General features: G+C 34.5%; 2 protein-coding genes and 1 long non-coding RNA gene across 3 annotated transcripts; all 3 read left to right on the top strand.

Annotated features, from left to right (window-relative positions):
• The first annotated feature begins 884 nt into the window (after positions 1-884).
• On the top strand, positions 885-2030 carry LOC126735534 (uncharacterized). Its single transcript, XR_007660431.1, has 2 exons — positions 885-1213; positions 1882-2030. It is a non-coding gene; the product is annotated as an uncharacterized LOC126735534 (long non-coding RNA).
• Positions 2031-3495: 1465 nt separating this feature from the next.
• On the top strand, positions 3496-6745 carry LOC126735533 (uncharacterized protein K02A2.6-like). Its single transcript, XM_050439571.1, has 2 exons — positions 3496-5928; positions 6597-6745. Exon 1 carries the CDS (start codon positions 4643-4645, stop codon positions 5576-5578), a length of 936 nt encoding a protein of 311 aa, XP_050295528.1. The 5' UTR covers positions 3496-4642; the 3' UTR covers positions 5579-5928; positions 6597-6745.
• Positions 6746-12815: 6070 nt separating this feature from the next.
• Positions 12816-15166, top strand: LOC126735681 (histone-lysine N-methyltransferase eggless-like). The gene is given in 4 exon segments (XM_050439746.1): positions 12816-12834; positions 13934-14248; positions 14251-14491; positions 14493-15166. Coding segments are annotated over 4 exon segments (1047 nt in total). The 3' UTR covers positions 14965-15166.
• Positions 15167-25088: the final 9922 nt, after the last annotated feature.

Genomic DNA, 25088 nt, shown 5'->3' with positions numbered 1-25088 from the left:
ATAAAAAAAATCAACCTGTCCTTTAAAAAAAAATAATTTAGTTATGAAAAATTATATGATTCCTCTATTTCAACCTTTTTTTGTATATTAAAAATATATATATATACAAAAAATTAGTTATCATAATAGTAATATTTCCAAAAATTTACTTGCTACCCTTTATTTAAAAAAAACTAATCAACTGGTTAAATTTTTTGCATTCCTACTGTTCAGTTGAATATATGCAACTTATGTATAACGAAAAATAAATTTTTACTTACTTGTCCTTGTAGCACTCGTATTACTAAACAACTACTGCTTTATCCGATCTGACTGAATGAATTTCAGCTGCTTAAACAAAACTGCTAAGTTAACAAAAAAGAGCGGATACTTTTTCGCAAAGACATGTAAGTTTAAGCAAACGAAATAATTTATATTAAATATTATTTTACCACACGGATTTTTTAAAATGCGTACCTATTGTAGGTCGGGCCAGATAAACTAGAGTAAAAACAGACAAAAAACGCCTGGTTTTTTTCAGTGCTATGATATTTAGTACTCCATTTATTGACTATGTGTGGAATTTGGGCACAACAAAATGAAAAATTTTTGTGTTGGTTTTGATCTATTTCTATATTTATAAAGCTGAATTTTTGGCAAATAATTTAATATGAATGTTGAAACGTTTCAACGCCTTGTTCTTGGGATATAGAGCTTTAATTTTTTTTTAATTTTTTATAATATATTTTTAATAACTACCTGAAATTCCTCTTAACAGCATCTATCTTCAGTCTTCACTTTTTTTCTTATGGGCGATAATTAAACCAGATTAAAATCAATCTTTAAATTACCATTTCCACAAATCAGCTGATTTTTAGAATAGATAACGGCGAGAACATATGTAAGACCCTGTTTATTTTCTAAAGAATTGAAATATTTTTCTTAGTCATTAAGATGAAATTTATCGGTCTGACCGAAAAGAGGTCCAGGATATTTACAAAACTAAAGCTAGCTCAGCGGTACCGTAAGTAACCAAATACGGTTTACACTTAGCGTTTCCCCTCGGGAATTATTTTTATGGGTTTCGATAAAAGAGTGAGATAAATATTTGGTTTATAAAATTCATTTGAGTTTTGGTCACTAAAGAGTGAAGTTATTTAATAAAAACAATAAAGGGTGTTGCGACGTGAAATAAGCTGTGTTGGTTTGGTGTAGTGTTTTACTACAAGAAAGGGTGAGTGTTCTCACAGAGTATGCTTATTTCTATCTTATTGATTACACCGATATTTTACCTTTTTAATTAAAAATGTGATTAATGAAATATTTTAATGACCGATTGTTGTTTGTCTTGCTTGTGTTGTTGTGACGATTGTTTATTATTTCTTGTTAAGATACTGAGCTGGTCTGGGACCATTGCACAGCTCGTTGTATTTAACAAGGCTTTGTATTTGGAGAGGACCCTCGCGTTTTGGTGTCCATTGCACCCCTCAGTACAAAGTGTGTTATCGTCAAGTGGTCTAGATCGGAGATTGCTGTCTCAATCTCATGTTTTATGATAATGTTTTTGGTAGCATTTTGGCTACGGTTTGTGAGTAATGTAGTGCTCACGTTTTGGCATATTGAACGATTGTATATCATTCAATATCAGTACGTTGTCGTTACTGGGACATTTAACAATCGGATAAAAATAATAAGTTGGTGAATAATGAATTTTGGGATATTTAAGTTAAGTGGTTAAATGTTGGTGAACATGAATTAAATGGTTATCGTAAAAGTAAAATTACTGAGCAAGTTTAAAACATATTAATTCATATTTTTCATATTAATGAGTTTTGATTAATATTTTTATTATTATTTAATTTTACGGGAATAAGTATGCTCAGGTTACTTTTATTATTTCAGGTCTACACGTCACCATCTCTACTTTGGAGTCGCCCAAGCGCCCAGTTGTTTTACAAGGTGTTTATTCTATTTTTATGATTTATTTTGATTATTTTGGACTATTTTGAATTTATTTAACGTATTAAAAATTATAAAATTATTTAAATGACGCTCACAGGTTTTAATTATTATAGAATTTTTCAGAAGTGGGATAAAGAGCAAATAAACACCGGGCGTGACTCTAAGGTTTGATGATGTTGGTAGACATTTATGGTTTAAAGAAAAAAAAAAATAAATAAATAATAATAATAATATTTTGTTTGTGTTGCATTGTTATGAATATTACGAGTATTTATTTTGTTCTTTTTTTTTTCTTTTTAAAGATTTTTAAATACCGCATACATTTACATCCTTTTTTCTTGGTTAACATGAGTCGTAAACGAGCGCGTGATCTTTCATTGTCTGATGACATGAATAACGTAGGTAGTACTTGTAGTGGACAGGGCGAAAATCAAAATAATGATTTTAATCGATTCACTAACATGATGGAAGAATTTTTTAAGAGCAATTCTAATTCTCGTAAAGCGGAAACATCTGTTAGGGGAGATGTTATACCGATTTTTAATCCCGAAGATAGTGATCAGGTTGATAGGTTACAAGGTGGTGTATACTTTACCAGTTTAGATATGAAAGCAGGTTACCATCAAATCCCAGTCGCAGAAAATTCCAAACGATACACTTCATTTGTTACACCTTCCGGACAATACGAGTTTAACCGAATGCCATTTGGCTTAACGAATTCACCCCGAACTTTTCAGCGATTTATGAACCAAATACTAAAACCTGCTGCTAGTTACGCTGCCGTTTATTTAAACGATATTCTTTTACATAATAGCACAATATATCAAGCACTTCACAGTTTAGAAAATATCCTACATATATTTCGCGCCGAAGGTTTAACACTAAATCTAAAAAAATGTTCGTTTTTAATGAGTTCAGTTTCATTTTTGGGTTTTGAAGTGGGTCAAAGTGAAGTACGCCTAGGTAAAGAAAAGATTAAGGCCGTCGAACAATTTCAACCCCCAACATCTGTGCACCAAGTGCGACAATTTATAGGGCTGACAGGGTACTTTAGGCACTTTGTAAAAGATTATGCTATAATAGCAAAGCCGTTAACCACATTAACGAAGAAATCTGTTAAATGGAATTGGGGTGAACATGAGATGAACGCTTTTAGAAAATTACAATCAGAATTAATTAAAAGACCAATTTTAACATTGTTTGATCCAACTTTACCTACCGAAGTTCACACCGATGCGAGTATGTTAGGTTTAGCCGGAATTCTTCTACAATTACATCCAGACGAACGTTTTCATCCAGTAGCTTATTATAGTAGACAAACCATAGGGGCAGAACAGAATTATCATTCTTACGAGTTGGAAACTTTGGCAGTTGTTGAAAGTTTAAAGAAATTTCGAAGCTATCTTCTAGGAATTGATTTTACTGTGGTTACAGATTGTAATTCTTTAAAAGCAACTAGTGAAAAGAAACAAATTATTCCAAGAATTGCACGATGGTGGCTTCAACTTCAAGAATTTCGTTTTGATGTTAAATATAGACCAGGCAATCGAATGAAACACGTGGACGCTCTGAGTCGTCACCCTTCTTCTACTGAACAATCACCAAATACGTTAAATATATTCCATATCGAACAAGCGGATTGGGTGCTCTCTGGACAACTTACCGATTCTAAGATTAATGAAATAAAACAAGTTTTATTGAGACCTCCACAAGTGTGTGACGTAAGCCAGAAGATCGCCGGTGGATCTAAGCTTTCGGAAGCCGTATTGATGATCGCTGATTAGTCCAGATGATTCCAGATATCTTAACAGTTGTTGGTTGACTGCTTTCTCCATAATCTTCGATATAACTGGAACTAGTGCAATCGGGCGGTAATTGGACGGCATCGTCTTCTTACCCTTTTTGGGTACAGCTTGCATTTGAGCAGTTTTCCAGCTTGTTGGAAATGAGCCCTGTTTGTACGATGCCGTGAACAGTCTACATAAGGGAGGAGTCAATTCGTCTGCACAACGTTTTAGTACTAGGGCTGGAATTCCATCGAGTCCAGAAGCTTTGTTTGTGTCTACGCTTTTAAGAATTTTATTTATAATTCGTTGGGGAAACGAAATTTCTCCCATCGATGAATTCACCCTTGGCAAATATGGCGGTGTTTTGCCTTGCGAGTGCACAGTAGAATTGGACGCGAAGAGTTTACCCAGTAAGTTGGCTTTTTCCCTTGCTGTTACCGCGATAGAACCATCATCTGCTGTTAGGGGTGGCAAGGCCGACTTAGCAATTCCTTGACTAACGGCTTTCGATACCGACCAGAAAGATCTTGTTCCATTTGTGCAGTTTAGCAATTTGTTTTTGATCCTGTTGTTGTGACTCTCTTTGCATTCATCAATAATTCGCTTGCAGCTATTTCTGGAGGTTAAAAAGTTTCTCCAATTTTCGGTGGAAGGATGTTGACGCCATTTGCGATATGCTGCGTTTTTAGTGTTTACTGCCTTTTTGCAATTCAGGTTGAACCATTGCTTGTTGTTTGATCTGCATTTAGTAGAAAAAGGGATATAAGCTTTCATTCCTGCCAAGATCGTCTGTGTAATTTGGTTTGCACATTCTGAGATGTTATTGGTTCATTCGATTTTTGTATAACAAACGTAATTCTGGGAGAAAGGAATGATTTCTTTATCCAATTCGAAAAGATTGTCATCCATTTAATATGTTTCATATTGATCATCTAGGACCTTTCCCTAAAAGTAAAAAATCAAATGTGTATCTGATTGTTGGCATTGATGCTTTTACGAAATTCTGCTTTTTACAACCTGTCAAATCCACTAAAACAAAATATGTTATTGAATACCTCAAGAATATTTGTGCAACCTATGGATCTTCTAAGTTATTAATTACTGATCGAGGAAGTTGTTTTACTGCTTATCATTTCAAAAATTTCTGCTTACAAAATAATATAAAACTTGTACTCAATGCTGTTGCAACTCCACGTGCCAACGGACAAGTGGAAAGGCTAAATAGAACCATATTAGGGGCTCTTCTTTCTTTCACCTTAGAAGAAAATACTTGGGATGATAACGTTAAGAAAATTCAATTTGCAATAAATAATGTAGTAAATAAATTAACAGGAAAAACAGCCAGTCAACTTTTATTTGGATATTCACCAAGAGGATCTAGTGACAGTATTTTACTTGATGAAGTTCAACAAATTCCGGATATTATTAATAATTTGTTAGAAATAAGAAGAGAAGCTGCTGAAAAGATAGCCTTATCTCAAGAACAACAAAAGAAATATTTTTATAAGAAAAGAAAGCGTCCGAAGAGATATAAAGTTAGTGACTTAGTCCTGATTATGAAAAATCAACCTGCCACAGGAACGAGCAAGAAACTATCTGCACCATATGACGGTCCAATGGTCATAAAAACAGTACTACCAAATGATCGCTACATAGTAGTTGATATGATAGGGTCACGTCGTCTCACTCGAAAAGCGACATATGAAAATGTTATTGCGGTTGATCGTATGCGACCCTGGGTACCAGCTGGTGGAGTTTCATCTGGTGAGTCGGATCTGAGCAGTGATGAAGAAGGGGTAGTTCTGTCCGATCCTAATGCTGAGGATGCTGATCAACTCGAGACGAGTTGATAGCAGGATGGCCGAATGTAAGACCCTGTTTATTTTCTAAAGAATTGAAATATTTTTCTTAGTCATTAAGATGAAATTTATCGGTCTGACCGAAAAGAGGTCCAGGATATTTACAAAACTAAAGCTAGCTCAGCGGTACCGTAAGTAACCAAATACGGTTTACACTTAGCGTTTCCCCTCGGGAATTATTTTTATGGGTTTCGATAAAAGAGTGAGATAAATATTTGGTTTATAAAATTCATTTGAGTTTTGGTCACTAAAGAGTGAAGTTATTTAATAAAAACAATAAAGGGTGTTGCGACGTGAAATAAGCTGTGTTGGTTTGGTGTAGTGTTTTACTACAAGAAAGGGTGAGTGTTCTCACAGAGTATGCTTATTTCTATCTTATTGATTACACCGATATTTTACCTTTTTAATTAAAAATGTGATTAATGAAATATTTTAATGACCGATTGTTGTTTGTCTTGCTTGTGTTGTTGTGACGATTGTTTATTATTTCTTGTTAAGATACTGAGCTGGTCTGGGACCATTGCACAGCTCGTTGTATTTAACAAGGCTTTGTATTTGGAGAGGACCCTCGCGTTTTGGTGTCCATTGCACCCCTCAGTACAAAGTGTGTTATCGTCAAGTGGTCTAGATCGGAGATTGCTGTCTCAATCTCATGTTTTATGATAATGTTTTTGGTAGCATTTTGGCTACGGTTTGTGAGTAATGTAGTGCTCACGTTTTGGCATATTGAACGATTGTATATCATTCAATATCAGTACGTTGTCGTTACTGGGACATTTAACAATCGGATAAAAATAATAAGTTGGTGAATAATGAATTTTGGGATATTTAAGTTAAGTGGTTAAATGTTGGTGAACATGAATTAAATGGTTATCGTAAAAGTAAAATTACTGAGCAAGTTTAAAACATATTAATTCATATTTTTCATATTAATGAGTTTTGATTAATATTTTTATTATTATTTAATTTTACGGGAATAAGTATGCTCAGGTTACTTTTATTATTTCAGGTCTACACGTCACCATCTCTACTTTGGAGTCGCCCAAGCGCCCAGTTGTTTTACAAGGTGTTTATTCTATTTTTATGATTTATTTTGATTATTTTGGACTATTTTGAATTTATTTAACGTATTAAAAATTATAAAATTATTTAAATGACGCTCACAGGTTTTAATTATTATACATAAAAGAAAAGGAAATTAAATATAATAAATCGCTATATTAGTACTACAACTAGATAACTCGACTTTTCACTATTTTTTGGGTAATTTCGAATTCTATTTTCTCAATCTATGCCTATTTTTTGTAATCTTTCATCAAGCAGAGGTAGATAACTCAAATTGGTACCGATGATTTTTTCATAAGCATTGTAAATCATGATCAAGTTTTCTTTTATTTCCACAGACAGTAACTTAAATTGCCTTATTGTTGCAAAATAATTACAAATTTTGCCTTTAGCATCTTATTGATTAAACTAGGTAACAAAAAAAAAGCATATGGTTTATGACAGCTATTGTGTTACGCTATTTCTCTTGCTTTCTTGCGATTCTAACTTTTGTGGAAAGTTTTTAATAAAAATTATTATTTTTTCCTTTTTTTTCAAGTGAGCTTCGAAGGAAAGGTAAACACGGCTAATTAGGACGGAAGGATGCGCATTTAAATATTACTTTAATTCTACTGATATTGATTAAAATAATAAGGAAGACATAAGCTAAAACATTGCTTAGTGAAAACTCTCACCTTTATAATTTGACAAGTGTAAATACCTCAATAAAGGCACTAACCACAAACACTAGGGAAAAGTTATGGGAGAACAATTGGGCATTGCTGCACGACTGTTTTCGGGTAAAATTACCGTCGAACTGAACTCTAAAAAGGATCATATTAGAAATATCCCTTAAAAGAAATCTAGTAAACATCTGTTAACGCTTATGCATTTGAGATTTTGCAGAGACCACCATTCCGGCACATTATAACTTTCTTCGAAGAGACCTTTTTTTCTCAGATAAGTGCTATTTCTGTCATCTCCGAAGAACCGCGTAAGACATAAAACTTAAAGATTCTCAAAGATAGCCCTTAACTTTACACGTCCACCGGTTAACGTTGCCTTTTTTACTCATGATGAGTAATTTTTGATGATTTTTGATGACAAAAACCAGATAAAATATAATAAGTAAAATAAATTCACGTCTTAAATAATAATACATAAATAGTCAACGAAATTGAAATGAGACAGGTCCTTTATCAAATAGGAACTTTAGATTTGTACAATAAATAATATAGAATCTAGAATATCCTTTTAGATTCTATAATTTAATGTTTAAATAAAGATTTTTGATTTTTAATTGCACTATGATCGTATCCCTTTAGACAGATACACATAATTGTAAAATAATTAAGAATTTTATGTATTTATCACTTTAATTCATATTCGTATACTCTAAAATTTTTTTTTAAATGTACCTATTAGCGCGGCGTCTTAATGATTTATAGTTTTAAGTCTCCAATATCAGACATTATATTTATGTAAGCATTTTTAACAGAAAAAAGCCGATGAATGAATATTATATTTAATTAGGGTTTTGATGAGTTTAAGGAGAGAAATTGTGGATGTGGAGTTTTTAGTTTTACCTTCACTAAAGAAGTAATAAAACGTATTTTAAAAGATAAAAAGGAGTATATTCTTATATAATGAAAACTGGCAAATTATTACAATAAGGAAATTACGATGACGTTCTGTAGAAACTCTTACCTTATAATTTTCCGTTGAAAAGATTTAGGGAGGGTTCCTTTAAACCTTTTTTATTCCCTATTACCCTATAGCACCCTCACTATAGATTTACAGGCAAGGGTGGCTTGGCCGTAATAGGTTGAGTAAAGAACCACTTGATTGTAGAATTCAATACTGATCTATTCACCCAAAACTACAACTATTTATATCAATCTTAAACTATTAATTCGTGGTAATTTTCAAAACTAAGATGTTTTCTCTTTACAATACTTCCTACATTCCCAATGATGAAACCTTGCAAATTGTTTTGAAAAACTCATCAGTTCATGATTCGGGTGACAGACCTATGTTTTTATGAACTATACTACGCACCTTGACGGACTAACATAAACAGTTTTATATACTTAAGTAAAAAATAGAATTTTTAAAGGACGGAGTTCTACCATCTCGGTCTCTCTGGTCTTATGTCTGGGTTCTCGTTGCTTGTATTGTCCAATTTTAATAACCCTTAGGAATACGCAAGACACTAGGATGATGATCAGTATAGTACAGCCCCCTGCAGTATAGGAATGGAGTGTGGCCTTTTTCCATCTCTTGCCTTCCAGCTGCTGGCCTAGTCGCTGCTAGTCAATTGAAAGGTTAGTCAGATCATCTGATACCTTGAACACGGCTTCTGTCGAAAAACTACTGACTGTGTTTGTTTTTGTATGGTGTAGGTCGCTGACATTAATAAATGTTGATGTTTTTGTATAATTAGAAACAACAGGAACGGTATCAAATCGGTTTGCAATTATATTATTTTGTTTTGTTTTTAGAATGCATGCTTCGATTAACTGAATTATATCAGTGGTGTTTAATACCATTTCTTTCCGTATGTCATTGCACGTGATTGCGATGCTTATGGGATTTGGAGAGATAAACATCCATGTATTTGGAGTATAAAGCTGTTTCTAAATAGTCGTGTGGAGCTTATCTTTTGTTATGTTGCAAGAATTCCCTTGATGTCGTTGATATATTTCGTCAATGACTTTGGACTGGCGTCTATGTTCATAACTGTTGTCGGCGAACACAAATAATGGCTGCTTCGATGTATACATGCCGTTAATTCATTGTGTGATAGCTCAAAGTATTGTTGATTGTTGTAGTCTACAGCCAAAATGTCATTAGGTATGTCGAGAGACCAGTAGGAATTATTTTCAACGTGTAGAGCTGTAGGATAATTCCTTCAGGAGGTTGAAATCGGAAATATCTTCAATGGCAAAATATGTAAAAATTTTTGCCCATTGTCTTCCCTCTTCTTGTAGCGATGTCTTTATGCGTACCTGTCTTATTTTTAAATGAGATGGTAATTTTTCGTTGGCTTTCTGAAGAATTTTGTGTACATGGGCTGGTGATAAGATGGTAAAAATCGATCCTTGTTCAAATCGTAAATGCGCACATAGCCTTTCATCTTATTGATGATTTCCATACTTTGGCTTATTTTCTCTTGGAATCGATTGATGTGCTGCTCCATTTTTACCTCTGTTTCATTGATCTGCGCGATAGCAAAGATCATTACTTTGGTTTGGTGTTTGGAAGCCTGAATTAGTTCTTCTTGGTTCAACTGTAAGCTGTCGATGTCCCTATATACTTAATCATTTACTCCAAAAACCGATGTTAGGAATTTGCCAAAAAGTCCTCTTTTTTTGCGGCGAACTCCAAATAATCCAGTGTTAATATAGGCCTTTCGCGGGTTGCTTGATTGTATAGTTTGCTGTCCCACTTGTTGGCATAAAAATGGTGAAACATAGCAGGATGTCTAATAGCGTAATTCCATGTTTTGGTTGTCGGCTACGCTGAAATTTTGGGTCGTTCCTTAGGATTGTTACATTGCTTTTCACTGTCTGTGCGGATCTTGTTCCTTTTCGCATGGTAACGGGATTAATTTTGTTACTGCCCTTTTTGTTTCCGTTTTTCCTTTTTGGGAGGGTGACTACTCGAACTTTGTTGTTATCACTTGGGTGCACTTTGGTTATTTTCGCTAATGGCCATCTTGCTGGGTTAACGTTGTCTTCTTTGATAAGCACTACTGTCCCTATTTTCAAATTCTCTTTGTCTTCTTTCCATTCGTACTGCATTTGTAGTCTACTTAGGTATTCTGTGGACCATACTATCCTTAAGTCCTTTTTCATTTTTTGAATTAACTTCCATCTCTGAAGCATAGAGCCATTTATGTCTGTCTTTGACCATGCAAATGGGCCTACTAGTGGTCTTCCAATCAAAAAATGACCTGGCGTGAGTATTGTCTCATTGTAGCGTCATTTATTGCACACAGTGGCCGAGAGTTCAGGCACGCTTTAATTTGATATACTAACATTGACAATTCTTTAAATGTTAATGTCGTTTCTCCAATGATTCTTCGTAGGTGGTGTTTTGTTGATTTAACCCCAGCTTCCCACAGTCCTCCAAAGTGTGGTGAGGAGGGTGGAATAAAATGCCATTTTGTCCCTGTGGTGCTAATTGCTTCTTGTACTTCTTGTGTTTCAGTTATTTTTAGTACTTCGTCTTCTATGTGATTTGCTGCTCCGACAAACGTGGTTCCATTATCACTGTATATGTCTGTGCATTGTCCTCTTCGTGAAATGAATCTTCTATATGCTGCCAGGAAAGTCTCTGTGGTCATGTCACTGACTATTTCAATATGAATTGCCTTGGTTGCCATGCACACAAAAATCGCTATGTATCCCTTGTACGATTTATGACCTCTTCCTTTTGTTGTTCGGATGAATATGGGGCCTGTGTAGTCGATTCCAGTATGAGAAAACGGGGGTGATGGTGTGACTCTTTCTTTCGGTAGATCTCCCATTATTTGTTATGCTGCTTGCTGCTTATATCTAATACATTTTATGCATTTGTTTATCATTGTTGCAATTGTCCGTTTTGCATTGATAATCCAAAATTTTTGCCTAATGTAGGCCAAAGTTAGTTGATTTCCTCTGTGCAATGTTTTCTCATGGGCATCTCTTATGATAAGTTTTGTTAGATGGCTATTTCTGGGCAATATGATTGGATGTTTTTGATCGATTGGTATATTGGCATTCTTGAGTCTTTCTTCTACACGCATTATTTCATTTTGATCCAATATTGGGTATAGGTTTTGTAATTTGCTTCATTTGTCAATTCTTTTACGCTGCTTAAGTATTTTGGTTTCTTCTGCAAACTCTGACTTTTGTACACCTCGGATGATGGCTTCTAATGTTTCTGCTAAGTTCTGCTGGACTTAGATTTCCTTTTGGAGAGTCTTTTTTCATTCTTGTACCTACTGAAAGAACTAGTAGCATTTTAGTCAATGACAAATAACGGCTCCAATCCTCCCCTTGTGTGGTTATACATACTTGATGACAATTGATCTTCTTTAGTCCTTCTTTAATTTTGGGGATTTCACTGTTTATAGGCCACTCTTCTTGATTGCACAGCCAATTCGGTCCTTTCCACCATAATTTTGATTCTCTTAGAGCGGTAATTTTCAATGCGCCTTGATATTACGTCAGCTGGATTATCTTGAGATTCGACATGGTTCCACTTCTGCACTGGTATTAGTTTCACAATTTCGGCGACTCGGTTGGCGACGAAAGTGTTCCATCTTGTAGTATCTCCTTTAACCCAGCCCAGTGTGATCATTGAATCTGTCCAGGCATAGACTTCTTTGCATTCTATCTTTAGGGCCTTTTTTGATTTGTCCATTAATTTAGCGAGTAGTACGGCAGCATAAAGTTCTAGTTTTGGAAGGGTAGTCCGGTTTCTTGCTGGAGCCACTTTGGATTTGGCCTGTAGCATAGTAATATTAATTTTAATTCCACTTTTCGTTATACTGTAAATTGTGCATTTTCGGACGCATCGCAGAATCCCACCAGATCAATTTCTTGGTTGTCGTATTGAATCCATCTTGGAATTCTGATTTTTGAAATGCTATTTGTTTCTTCTTTAAATTTTTGCCACTTCTTGTAGGGTTCTCCTTCGATAATGTCATCCCATGCTAATTTTTAAAGCCACAGGTCCTGAATGATTAGTTTTGCTCGAATGGTAAAGGGTGCTAACAATCCTAATGGGTCAAGTCCTAATGGTATCTTCGCGATTTCCGACAGCATCTGCCTTTTAGTATTGCTGGTTCTTGTTATTGCATTGACTTTAAAATGGAAGCTATCATCAGCTGGACTCCTTAATATTCCTAGTGATTTCTTGACCTCTTCTTCATCAATTTCAACAGTGCTCTTTTCTTTTAGCTCTTTTGGGATTTCTTGTAGAAGGTCTTTGGAATTGATGGACCATTTTCTCAGTATAAAATTACCGGATTTTAGTAATTTTGTTAGTTCATTTTGAAGTTCATGTGCTTCTGTGACACTGTTGGCACTTGAAAGTACGTCATCAACATAAAAGTCGTCCCGGATAATCTTCGATGCTTTTTTAAAGTTTTCTTGTTCATCGTGAGCTAGTTGGCGAAGAGTTCTTAAGGCTAAGAATGGTGCCGGGCCTGTTCGGTATGTTACTGTAGTTAATCGGAATCCTTGTAGTGGTTCAATCCTTTGATATTCCTGATCTGCACTATCCACTTTTATTTGTCTATACATTTTTTCTATGTCTGCTATAAATCCAACTCTGGTTGGATTGTTTTACATGATGCGTCGAAGACTACTCTAAGTTTCGTAGTTATACTGTCTTCTCTTGTGATAGCTTGATGAGGTATGTAATATTTTCCTTGATTATAGGCGTATTTGGGCACTCTTTCCATATGCCCGAGCCTTATGTATTCTTCCATAAATTGTCGATACTGGTCGTAGAGGCTCTTATTTTTTACAAACTTTTTCTCTAATTGTTGAAATCTTGCTATGGCTCGGGATTTTAATTCTCCTAATTGCGGTGGATACTCTTTGAAGGGCACTTCACTGTATAACTTCCATCCTTGTTTCTTTTTATTGTTTTTTGAAAGAGTTCTTCACACACTTGGTCTTCTGGCTTGATTTGCTGTTGACATGAGACTTCTTCTATTTCCCAAAATTTGGTCAGTTGATTATCTTCTTCTGTTCTTAATATCATGCTCTTTATTTGTAGGTGTTTACTCTTTTCACTGATGATCATTGTTCCAGAAATAATCCAACCAAATTCTGTTTATTGTCCTATTAGTTTATCCAGTTCTTTGAGCCCTTCTAGTATTATTTTCCCGTGTTCTTCTGCTCCTAGTAGTACGTCGATTGGTCCCGTTGTATTGAATGTGGGGTCTGCCAGAATAGTATTTTTCCATTCTCCTGCGTCTATCTCGTTTAACGGTTCACTCGGGAGCGCCTTCGTAATCCTTGGTAATACTAGCAATTCTGTTGTGAGTATGTAGTCGCTGGGAAATCTTGGCCTTAATTGGACTTTTATTTTTGACTTGGAAACACTTGATTCATTGTCGCTGACTCCTGATATTTCGGCGCGTATTTTTTCTCTTGGTAAAGCTAAGTCCTATGTACAGGGAGGAATTGGCTGCTTCTACTAGACACACTGGCATACGAACTCCTAGAAAACTTGGACCTAACGAATCTGCTGCGGTAGTTTAATATAGTCGAAACGAGGAATTTGTTGAGTCTGCTCAAAAAGAAAATACACCGCCTAGTGAAACTAGAGCTGTCGCGTGTAAGAGTACTACCAAACCTAATAGCGTTAACCAACCTGCACCGAAAGCGGTGCGATTTCTACCTCCTATTCAGCCGACATCGAACGCTTCAGGACCTACGAGTAAGATTATGTATTTTACTCCAAAAGACCAACAAGTAACCCGACAGGAGTATAAACCTCACAAATGTGGCCCAATGTGTAAAACATTTATTACCCACAACTTTACCAAACTGCGAGGACATAATCCGCTCTCGAAACCTTTGTTGTGTGGCTGGGCAAGAAGGACCGAGGAAGAAAGGAGATTATTTATAAGGCGCCTTGTGGAAGGATGATTAGAAACATTAGCGAGATACACTATTATCTTAGAGTGACTGAAATCGAAATGACAGTGGACTTATTCGATTTTAATTACATGGTTAGGTGCCTGGCAGAATTTAGTGTAGACTGTGTACCTGATCCAAAAGATTTATCGAAGGGTGTTGAGCAAGTTCCAATTCCCGTTATTAATGGGTTAAGTACCGAGGCGCTAGATTTCTGGAATCAAATTTTTAGCAAAAGATACTGATCCAATTTCTGTTGGTTATATTTATCGAAGCTTGCAGGAGCAAGTAATGACTGGAATTTATGAGTGCAATTCAAGATGTAAATGTACGTCAACGTGTCTGAACCGGGTGGCTCAAAACCCCATGTCTTTAAAATTCCAAGTCTTTAAAACGCCAAACAGGGGTTGGGGTATAAGGTGTCTAAACGACATTCCGCAAGGGACCTTTATTTGTTGCTACGCGGGAACATTGCATACAGAACAAAGAGCGAATGAGGATGGGAAGGAATATGGTGATGAATATTTTGCCGAACTAGATTACATTGAAACTGTAGAGAAATTCAAAGAAGATTATGAAGCGGAAGTGATGAAGGAAGAGGAGTACATGGAAAGAGAAAAGACGCCGCCCATTGATGAACCAAAACAAACAAAATCTTCGGGCAAAAAGAGGAATCCTTATTTGGAAAACTAATGATTTTACGCCCTCGGCATTGACTAATTTTAGGATTCATAATTCTTCTTCCTCACCTGGTAACAATGATGGCATAAGGTCGCGATTGCATGAAAGAAAGAGAAAAGATGAAGAAGACAGAAAAGAAAAATGAAAAAGAGACAAGGAAGAGAAAAGAGACCGATCCGAGATAAAAATGAAACAAAATTCTAGTGTTCCAGATAAGGACATAGCATCAATTATTGGAAAAATAAGTGATAAAGTTGACACCGTCACTATAAGTGATGAGGAGGATCATGGAAACAGGGAAGTCTTTTAACCCTAAAATGAAAGATGTGGATGAAAGAAGCCTCAAACACGTTTCTGTTAGGGAATTGTTTGGGCCAAGAAAAAGATAATATTTATATTATGGATGCAAAAGATGCTGGAAATATTGGGAGATTTTTAAATCATTCCTGCTCACCGAACGTGTTCGTCCAAAATGTGTTTCCCATAGGTCGCATTTTTCTCGTCACAGTTTATTCGGGCCGGCACCGAACTAACATGGAATTATAATTATGACATTGGCAGTGTACCGGGACGGGTACTGTATTTCTATTGCTCATCCACCGAGTGGAAATGTAGATTATTGTAAGATTTTTTTTTAGATTTAGTTATGACTATATAATCTTTGTTAAGGCACTATTTTAATTAGTATAGTGTTTTTTTGTGAAAAAAAACAGTATACTATTTGTGAGTCTGATTGTAAGAGTCAACGAGTTTAAGGATCTTTTGTTGTAGTCTAATAAATTCATTTCTTCAGATATTTTTTAATGTTATAAGAAATACTAGAAAAATGTTTGTAATTGTTTATAGACTTTTCTGAGTCAATAATAAAATGTAATGCTTGTGCAGCCTCTTCAGAAATAAATGACGACTGGGAGCCTTGATCAATTAACACTCTTAATAAATGGGGACGTGCCGTCGTATGCTGTGCCTTGGATTAGCGCTGTAGCCAGTAGAACTTCTTTTTTATCGGTATTGTTTCTTTCTTCAGCTGCGTGGTGAGTGCTTTGGGGGTGATTTCTTGAATTGTTATTTCTTGTGTTCGATCATTGTATCTAGAGTTGACAATATTGGGCCTGAAGTTTGGTTCGTTGTTTCTCCTGAAGCTGTTTTGGTAGTTCTTTGGTGCCTTGAGGTGGAGTTTCCATTTCTTGCGTTTGAAGTGGCTTGTCGATCTTGATGTAGTAAAGTATTGTGGGGTCCACTGCAGATTTTGCAGTTGCTTGTTGCGGTGCAACTATCTCTCGAATTATAGCTTAAACATCTGGTACATAGTTGATGATCTTTTATCATCTTCATTCGGTCCATTAGTGATTGGCGCAAAAATAGATTGCAGCGCCAAATATTATGCCCTCGGTAGCATAGTTGGCATACTTGATCTCTTGGGAATCTATCTTTTTTTTCTGAGTTGAGCGCTTCAAGTGACTGAAATCTCCTTTTTAAAAATTCTAAAATGTCTTCTAGTGCGGCGACTTCTAGAGGGTCTTCTAAAGTTTGCTCGTAGATTTTTGTCGTTTCCTGGTCCCATTTTCTGCATATTATTCTTTCTACTATCGGGTACCATGATGACGTGGCGTAGCCTAAATTCTTAATGCCTTCCAGGCATTCGGTTGTGACATCATACAGTTGTTTAAGTTTTGGCACTGATTCGTAGGTAATTGTCGGGAACTCATAAATCTTGTCTACTAATTTTGATACAATGAGACGTTTGTTTTGATATCTCTGCTTCAATAAATTCCATGCTGCAGGGTAGCTTCCATCTGTTGCAAGTAGGTGCTTGATAGTGCTTTGTGCTTCTCCTCGAAGAAGGGATTTGAGGTGCTGGAGCTTCTGTGCACTTGATAATTTGTCATTTCGATGAATTATCCTGGTAAAAAGATCGTCGAACGTGGACCATTCTTCGTACAGTCCGTTGAATGTTGGAATGTTCATTGTTGGGATGGGTGTGTTGTTTGATAGATTTTGGCCCTCCATTATTTTTTCGTCTAGCTTCTCTATATTATCATCGTATGACCTTTTAATTAGACGGTGGGCAGATAAATATTCCTTGCTTGTAATGCCTTTGCAAAGGATCTCGTTGTGAAGTTGCTGAATGGGCCCCCATTGATTCTTCGTGTCTTCTTTCAGAAATTTATAGCGAGTTATAGGTTTATCTCTGCAGAGTTCTTCTTCAATTTCTTCAATCAAAAACTGAAACTCTTGGACTACTACTTCTTTTCGTCTTAGTATTGCTTCGTCTTCTTCAGGCTTCTTTTCTTCTTCTGGTTTTTTGCATGTCTTCAAATGGCTTTTTAAATTATCGTACAATCCATTAATTTGGTCCAAGTATTTCTTCGTGAAGTAACTATGACTGAATTCTCCGATTTTTCTAAGCTTCTTGTCATTTTCTACAATTGCGTCCCATATTCTGTCTCCCTGTTGGTTTCTCTGAGTAATATATGATGATGTTTTTCTTGAGTTTGAATCTTCCTTTACATTGGTTAGAAGTTGTTCTAATTCTCCCGCTAGCTCTTGCTGGCGGAGAGCAATTTTATTCGTTTCTTCCATGGCTTTTTCCTGGGGCGGCAGTTTCTTGTTTTAGATTGCAGATGTAAAAGTGGTCTTTTGGCAGCTTACTCCTGGCTTGACTTTAAGATGGAGGCGGCATCGTGGGCGGCAACTCCTTTGGTTTAACTTGAAGATGGAGGCGGCGTCGTGGGCGGCAACTCCTTTGGTTTAACTTGAAGATGGAGGCGGCGTCGTGGGCGGCAACTCCTTTGGTTTAAAATCCGGCTCGAAGGACCATGAAAAGATTTAGGAAGGGTTCCCTTAAACCTTTTTTATTCCCTATTACCCTATAGCAGCCTTACTATAGGTTTACAGGCAAGGGTGGCTTGGCCGTAATAGGTTGAGTAAAGAACCACTTGATTGTAGAATTCAATACTGATTTATTCACCCAAAACTACAACTATTTATATCAGTCTTGAACTAACAATTCGTGGTAATTTTCAAAACTAAGATGTTTTCTCTTTACAATACTTCCTACATTTCCAATGATCAAACTTTTGTTTTAAAAAACTAAACAGTTCGTGAATCGGGTGATAGATAGTTTTTATAAATTATACTACGCACCTTGACGGACTAACATAAACAGTTTTATATACTTAAGTAAAAATAGAATTTTTAAATTAATAAATTTAAAATTAAAAATGTCGATTAGACAGTAAATATTCGATCCCAATATCAGGTTCTTTTTGTACCTAAATTAACTTAAAGAAATTTATTGTTTGTTTTGGAATATTATGAAAAATGTTACCGTTTATGTTCATGTATATGTATTCTCCCTACTTTGTGATGTTTTACGAAATAATGGATTTAATGTTCTGGCTAAGTAAGTCGTGCAGAAAAACCCAAATAGAAAATAAAGACAATTGAATTCTTTACAATTTACCTTTTGGGAGCCAGCTAAGTTATATAAGAACGGGGAAAAAAGTTACAGAGCGTCAAAATAATACAAAAAAAAATCAACAATTTGTTTGAAACTCAATTTACCGCAATTGCAAAACAAAACAACTGAAAAACAAAAAAATTGCTAAACAATTACTCTTGTACCTTTGGTATTCTCTCACTTTGTCCTCGTTGCAAGCCTCACTTTTAAAAAGTAAATGGTAGAGAAACTAATTATTTAACTTTTTAATTCATTCATTTTGTACACCTTTTGGATGCTAGATTAACTGTACAACTAGTCAAATTCAAGTATTTTACCTGCGTCATTGAAACGAATAAATACTGCTCTTCACATAAAAATACTTTATATAAGCGATCTAGGGAGTCCTGAGATAGGCCATCTTGTTTAAAAAATTTCTATGAGTTTATTGAGACCATTCAGAAATTTCTACCTATCATATCCCAGATGTGCTTGATGAGCCAAAGGTAAAAGCGTAGATCATGAGACCAAATACTTTAACATTTTCAGAGATAAACATTCATGTTTGTTTTCATTATTAATATTATCCACATCTTCAAGTTTTAACCATTCAAACCATTCAAGTCTTTGTCCACACCTCTAAAACTTTGTTATGAAATAATTTTCTCGAAAACGCAGAGATACTTTTTGGTGACTCTGCAGAATAATAATATTCCGATTACCTTCCTGAGCCCAAAAATATTTAGGGACTAAATGTATTACTTAATATCCATATACAAATACACAACCACAACGTTTCAACTATTAATAATCCTTAGCTTAATAATATTAACCCAATATTTTAAGTTGATAATAAGCCCTAATATCCTTAAGTTACTAGATACATAAACTATTATTTATAACATCGATTTCATAAAGTTGATTATAGGACTTGTTATCTGGAAAACTAAAATGGCAGATAAAAAGAGGAAATCGTTGACAAATAAATTGGCCAAAATGTCTGATAAAGAAAAAACCTTGTATGATTATAGCCAGAAGAAGTACTACTAGTACTATGATACCAAGTTTATACTGACTTCGTGCGAAACCCAATATTTTAAAAGCGGGATGCAGAGTTCCCTGTAGTTCTTGAAACGCTATTTTGATGCTAAATTATTGAAATAAATTTTTACCTATTGCATTTGACTTAGTATAATGCAAATAAATTGTAAGAAGATTTGCGCTTATTATTTAGAACTTTTAGGTATATATCCACAAACAATCTCAAAATTATTTATTAATATGGAATCTAATGTCCTAGTTAAAATGGTGGTATGGTATTTTTAAAGCTTTATTGCTGCTTTATTCGTTCAATATTGGAATACTGCTCTATACCGTGGCTTCCATGTTACGTGCCATATTCCATGGCATTTGGAATAAGAAAACTGAAAAAGAACAAAAGAAATTCCTCAGGGTTCTGGCTTCGTTCTTTGGAGGTGTTTTTTTCTGCATAACTTTATTCACGGTCATATAAAGTTCCCTTTTAAATTTACTACTCGAAGAGGCTGGCACTCCTGTATTTTTCTGCATCACTTTATGTTATTAGGGTCAGTGCAAACGCCACTCTATATGATCATCGTGAGATGAATATTTTTAGAGAAAATGCGATTAGGTAAACTCTTTACTTTTATCTTGATCTTAGGTAACTTATTACTATAGTATGTTTTGTTGAAATAAGCAATCATATGAATTAAGGATTTATTATTAACGATCTGTTAAGAAACGATTTTTGTACCTATACCTACTCATGACAAAGATCACGTGTTTTGGTTATGCCAGGTTAGGTTTTTGCGAACATTTTATTTTTTATACGTCCATTCAATTTGTCTAATGACACTCTATTTTCAATCGCCAGATTGTTTTATTTAATAGTTTTGATGATAAAATGACTTGTGCCGTATATGAATAAATAATTAAATGGCTCTCAGTATTTCCATTTGATTTAAGTGTCTTCTTGACCACCACGTTCTTGCAATGGCACACCTGGCAAATCGCAACATTATCTGTCTATGGATCAGTGTTGCCAGAGAAATTTTTGTAAATGTACTAGAATACTGACCCAAAATGTACTAAATAAATTTGTATCAAAATTTAAAATTTTAATTTAAGCAAATTTCTTACTGCACAAGTTTATATGTGATAACAAAAATATTTATATATCAAAAACAAATCGTTCTAAATTAATTATTTTTTCAAGGATAAAACAAAAACTACTTAATTTAAATAAAACAACAAACAAACTTACAATTGTACCTATAATTTGTATATAATGCTTTACAATAACTAGGAACAGAAGAAATTAAATTATAAACAACGAGCACAAGATTTGATGCACAAATTTTTGTACATATAAGTGGGGATACCATATTTGTTTAAAAAATTAAACTTTGCTTGCGCCAGGGGATTACATTTTTATAGCAGGTAAGTAGGTACTCATTTGGTTTTTCGTGTTTCCTAGAAATATAGAAATAATAAATATCAACTGAAAAAAGTTATGTTTTTTTGATCCTATATGTATATTTCTTTATATATACAAGGCTGTGGGTGACGTTTATTTGGTACAAATTATAAACTTGTCGATTATTAATAGCATAATATACGGTGCGAGTTTGTAACTTAGTAGAATAAATTCGATAATTAATAATTGGAAAAGTGTTCGGAAAAACGCTCGAGCACATCAATTTAGATTGTAAGTTGCGCATTTTTTACAATAAATTTTTTTTATACAAGGTGTTCAAATAGGGTATCAGCACTTTATTTGTGCATTTAATCTCAGACGTGGCAACGCCGCCACTTACGGTGGGAGTCAAAATGTAAATGGGTCCAAGGAATTTCAGTTGCAATGGAACCGTTTACTGGAGAGCAACGCGTTTTTTATGTACGTGCATTTTACCAAAACAATAATTCAATCGTGACAGCACGCCGTCTATATCGCGCTCATTACCAATTACATGAGATTCAAATATCACCTAGCCCTGATGTTATTAGAAAATGGATCAGAATATTTGAAGCTACTGGATTCACAGTGAAAATTCATAATCCAGGCCGCCCACGAATCGTAAGAAGTGCAGAAAACATCGAACGAGTACGTCAATGAGTCAGAGAGAATTCAACCTTATCTGTACGGAAGCGAAGTCAGACGACTACTCTCAAAAGATTATCTTTACATAACATTTTGACCAAAGACTGGCATCTGCATGCCAGTCTTTGGTCAAAATGCCCATGTTATAGTTAGTGCAGGAATTAAAACCGAGGGATTACAAAACACGGTTAGAATTTGTCAATGAAATGATGGAACGATTCGTCGATTTCAATAACATTTTATTCAGTGATGAGGCTAATTTTCATGTAAATGGCCACGTAAATAAGCAAAATTGCAGGTACTGGTCTGACGTTAATCCTCGCAGAAAACACGAACGTCCACTGCATAGCCCCAAAGTGGTCGTATGGGCTGCGATGTCTGCTGATGGCATAATTGGGCCATATTTTTTTGAAGATCCAAATGGACGGGCACTTACCGTTAATACCGAACGGTATTGTGCAATGTTACAAGATTTTTTTGCACTATCTCTCCGACAGTTTCAAGGTTTTAACTTAGAAACCTGGTTTCAGCAGGATGGTGCGACAGGCCATACGTCAAATCGGGCAATTGAAGCTGTTCAACAATTATTCCCCAATAAAGTCATTTCAAGAAGAGGCAATATTAACTGGCCTCCTAGGAGCCCGGACCTGTCGCCACTTGATTATTTCTTATGGGATTACCTCAAAAGTAAGGTCTACGAGAATAATCCAGCTGATACAAATCAATTAAAGCAAAATATCCAGGAGTAAATAAAATTTATATCAAGGGAAATATGTGGACGGGTTATCAATAATCTTCGTTCTCGATTCGAAGAGTGCATACAGCGCAACGGACACCATTTAGACAGCATTGTTTTTGGTTCATAAATTTCTATTGACTGTACATTAATTTGCCATAAATAAATGATCATAGAAATATGGTGTATTTGGTTTATGTAAACATTACATTGCTGATACCCTTTTTGGACACTGTACAAGGTGTGTCATGTAGGCGGGGCTAATACCAACTTTCTTATTTTAAATGGGATACCCTATATATTATTATATTTTTGGATTCTGCACAAAATTCACATGCCATGCCTTTATTCACCTGTTTTTAAATTTTGACTTTTATTTTATAAATCTTTTAAATTCAAAAAATTAATATGAATAAATATGAATTAAAAATATGAATCTCCTATAAAAATGTGGCATTTTTATAATTTTGACATTTTACAAATTTTGACATTGCTACAAGACGTGCCTTTACTGTCGGATAATCAGATTTAGGTTTCTTTTAATTTTTTTACGAAATGGGCTATTTAAGTGAAAAGCAGAAAATTGAAATCTTAATGATGATTGGGTACGGAGATAGAACAAGAACCCAAAATGAAGTTTTGGATTTATTCAGACAGAAATATCCTGATTTACCATCAATATCTCAAAGTACTATAAGCAAGATTGAAAAACAGTTTCGGGAAAATGGTCACGTAAGAACAATAACTAGTTCTCGTCGATGTGCGCTTAATGAAGACACCAAAATTAATGTGTTATTAGCCATTGAAGAAAATCTTAATATTCCCACTAGGCAAGTAACGCGCGAATTGGAAGTGAGCCAGTCTTCAGTAGTAAGGGTTCTTGAAGCAGAAAAATTTCATCCTTATAAACTAACAATTCTCCCGGAACTCAATGAGGAGGATGCAGATAGAAAAATTGAATTTTGTGAACATTTTATGGAATGAATACATGCCATGATGATGAGAGATAACTACAGAGATTTGGTGAAAGTACTTCTGGAAAAATATCATCAACTCGGATGCAACATGTCCCTTAAGATTCATTTTCTCCATTCCCACCTGGAAGTTTTCCCTTCTTGGAAATTGTGGCGCTATGTGACGAACATGGAGAGAAATTCTATTAGGACATTTCTGCGATGGAAAAAGATAATAGGGCCGTTGGAGTGAAACTATGCTTGCAGATTACTGCTGGTTTGTGTGTAGCGATGCTGCAGACTTATCTTATAAGAGAGAAGCCAAAAGAAAATGAGCTCATAAAATTGAATCACACTTAAAACACTGAATCTTTCAGTATTTTTTTATTAATTTAATGCTTTTAAAGTGTAACTGAACCTATAGAACTAATTAAATGTTTAGTTTTTTTGGTACGAAGTAGGGAAATAATATAGTTTTTCTTATGTATACCAGCTATAATGTAACACCATGCATATTGTGTAAAATAAAACAAAAAATAAATTTAAATGTTATATTTTATTGTTTTAAAAATGTACAATTTCATATTAAATCAATAAATATTATGACCTTATTTTGATCCACCTCTAAAAATTAAAGACAATTCTAAACCTTTAAATTTTTAAAAAGGCCTGCTATGCATTACTATACAACCATATTACTTTAATATTATAACATCTATTTACCTAACTATACTAATTATTGACTTTAGCTTTTGACATATTTAGATTTAACTTCCTCGAAACATTTCCAACTATCTTAATAATTAAACCAAATTATTTACAAGTTTACAACATTTTTACATGAATTAATTAAACTTTATTAATACTTGTTAATTTGTAGAATATCATGTATGAATATAAATTCGAAATTTTGGCAGCTTCAGTTTAATCTTATTAATCTGACGAGGAAACCATTTCGTTTTTATGTAAAAATTCTTTTCTCACGGCCGAAAAACTAGTTAACTAAAAACATGTCGGCACAATGCATATTAAACAAGAGTGAATTGAGAAATTCATATTAAATTAAAAAATTGGTCGTGTACCACGTTGTAAAAGGATCATAAAACTTTTTTTATATCGACTCCCATCGAAGTAAGATTTCGCGTAGGTGTCTATAGATTGGAAGTCGATCGTTACATACATAAACGAAATGTTCTTTTTATTGGTAATTGGGTAGGAGAGATGATTGAGTTATTAAAATGCTAGTTAACTAATTTGTAGCCAGCCAGCAAACGGTTTACTAAACATAAAAGACCTTAAAATAAATTAATGATAATTTGATACAAAAATCTATATTACAACATCGAACAATATACATACAATTAAATAGGAAGGCGTTTGTTAGGGTTGCCAAAAGTTTAGAATATTTTCTGTTTAAGTCTATTTTTCATGAAAACCTTACTCTAATGCAATAAATAAATCTAATGTAGTAAGATTTTTAAAATTTTATAAAGGATATTTCGATCGTAATGATTTAACTATGAGCTGCAGCAAATCATTCACTATATTCCAAACGAACCCAATAGGTTTCGTGATCTTATATTTAGAGAGGATTTTATAAAGTGAGAAATCCAAACAGCTTCTCCACATATAAATAACGTTACTACATTACGGTCATAAAATAATAGTAGAGTTATGATGAGTCAGCGAGTAAACGTATCGAAATTTGAACTTATTTTAGATCTCGTAATTTATAATTTGGAAAGAATCTGACATATAATTTTCGAAATATATAGCGGTAAGCTTAGAACATTGAATACACTAGAATAAACATTGGCTGCTTTGGGTTGAGTGCAATATCTACACAGGGGGCAGAGGGGTTATTTTGTTGATTAACATCCTTAG

The sequence above is a fragment of the Anthonomus grandis genome, chromosome 4 (genome assembly GCF_022605725.1).
Source record: "Anthonomus grandis grandis chromosome 4, icAntGran1.3, whole genome shotgun sequence".
In the NCBI taxonomy this organism is placed as follows: domain Eukaryota; kingdom Metazoa; phylum Arthropoda; class Insecta; order Coleoptera; family Curculionidae; genus Anthonomus; species Anthonomus grandis.
The sequence above is the reverse complement of the archived record's forward strand: the minus strand, read 5'-3'. Positions and strand labels throughout refer to the sequence as shown.

Coding starts and splice junctions, on each gene's coding strand:
- LOC126735533 (XM_050439571.1), top strand. CDS start 4,643: ATGTTTCATATTGATCATCTAGGACCTTTCCCTAAAAGTAAAAAATCA.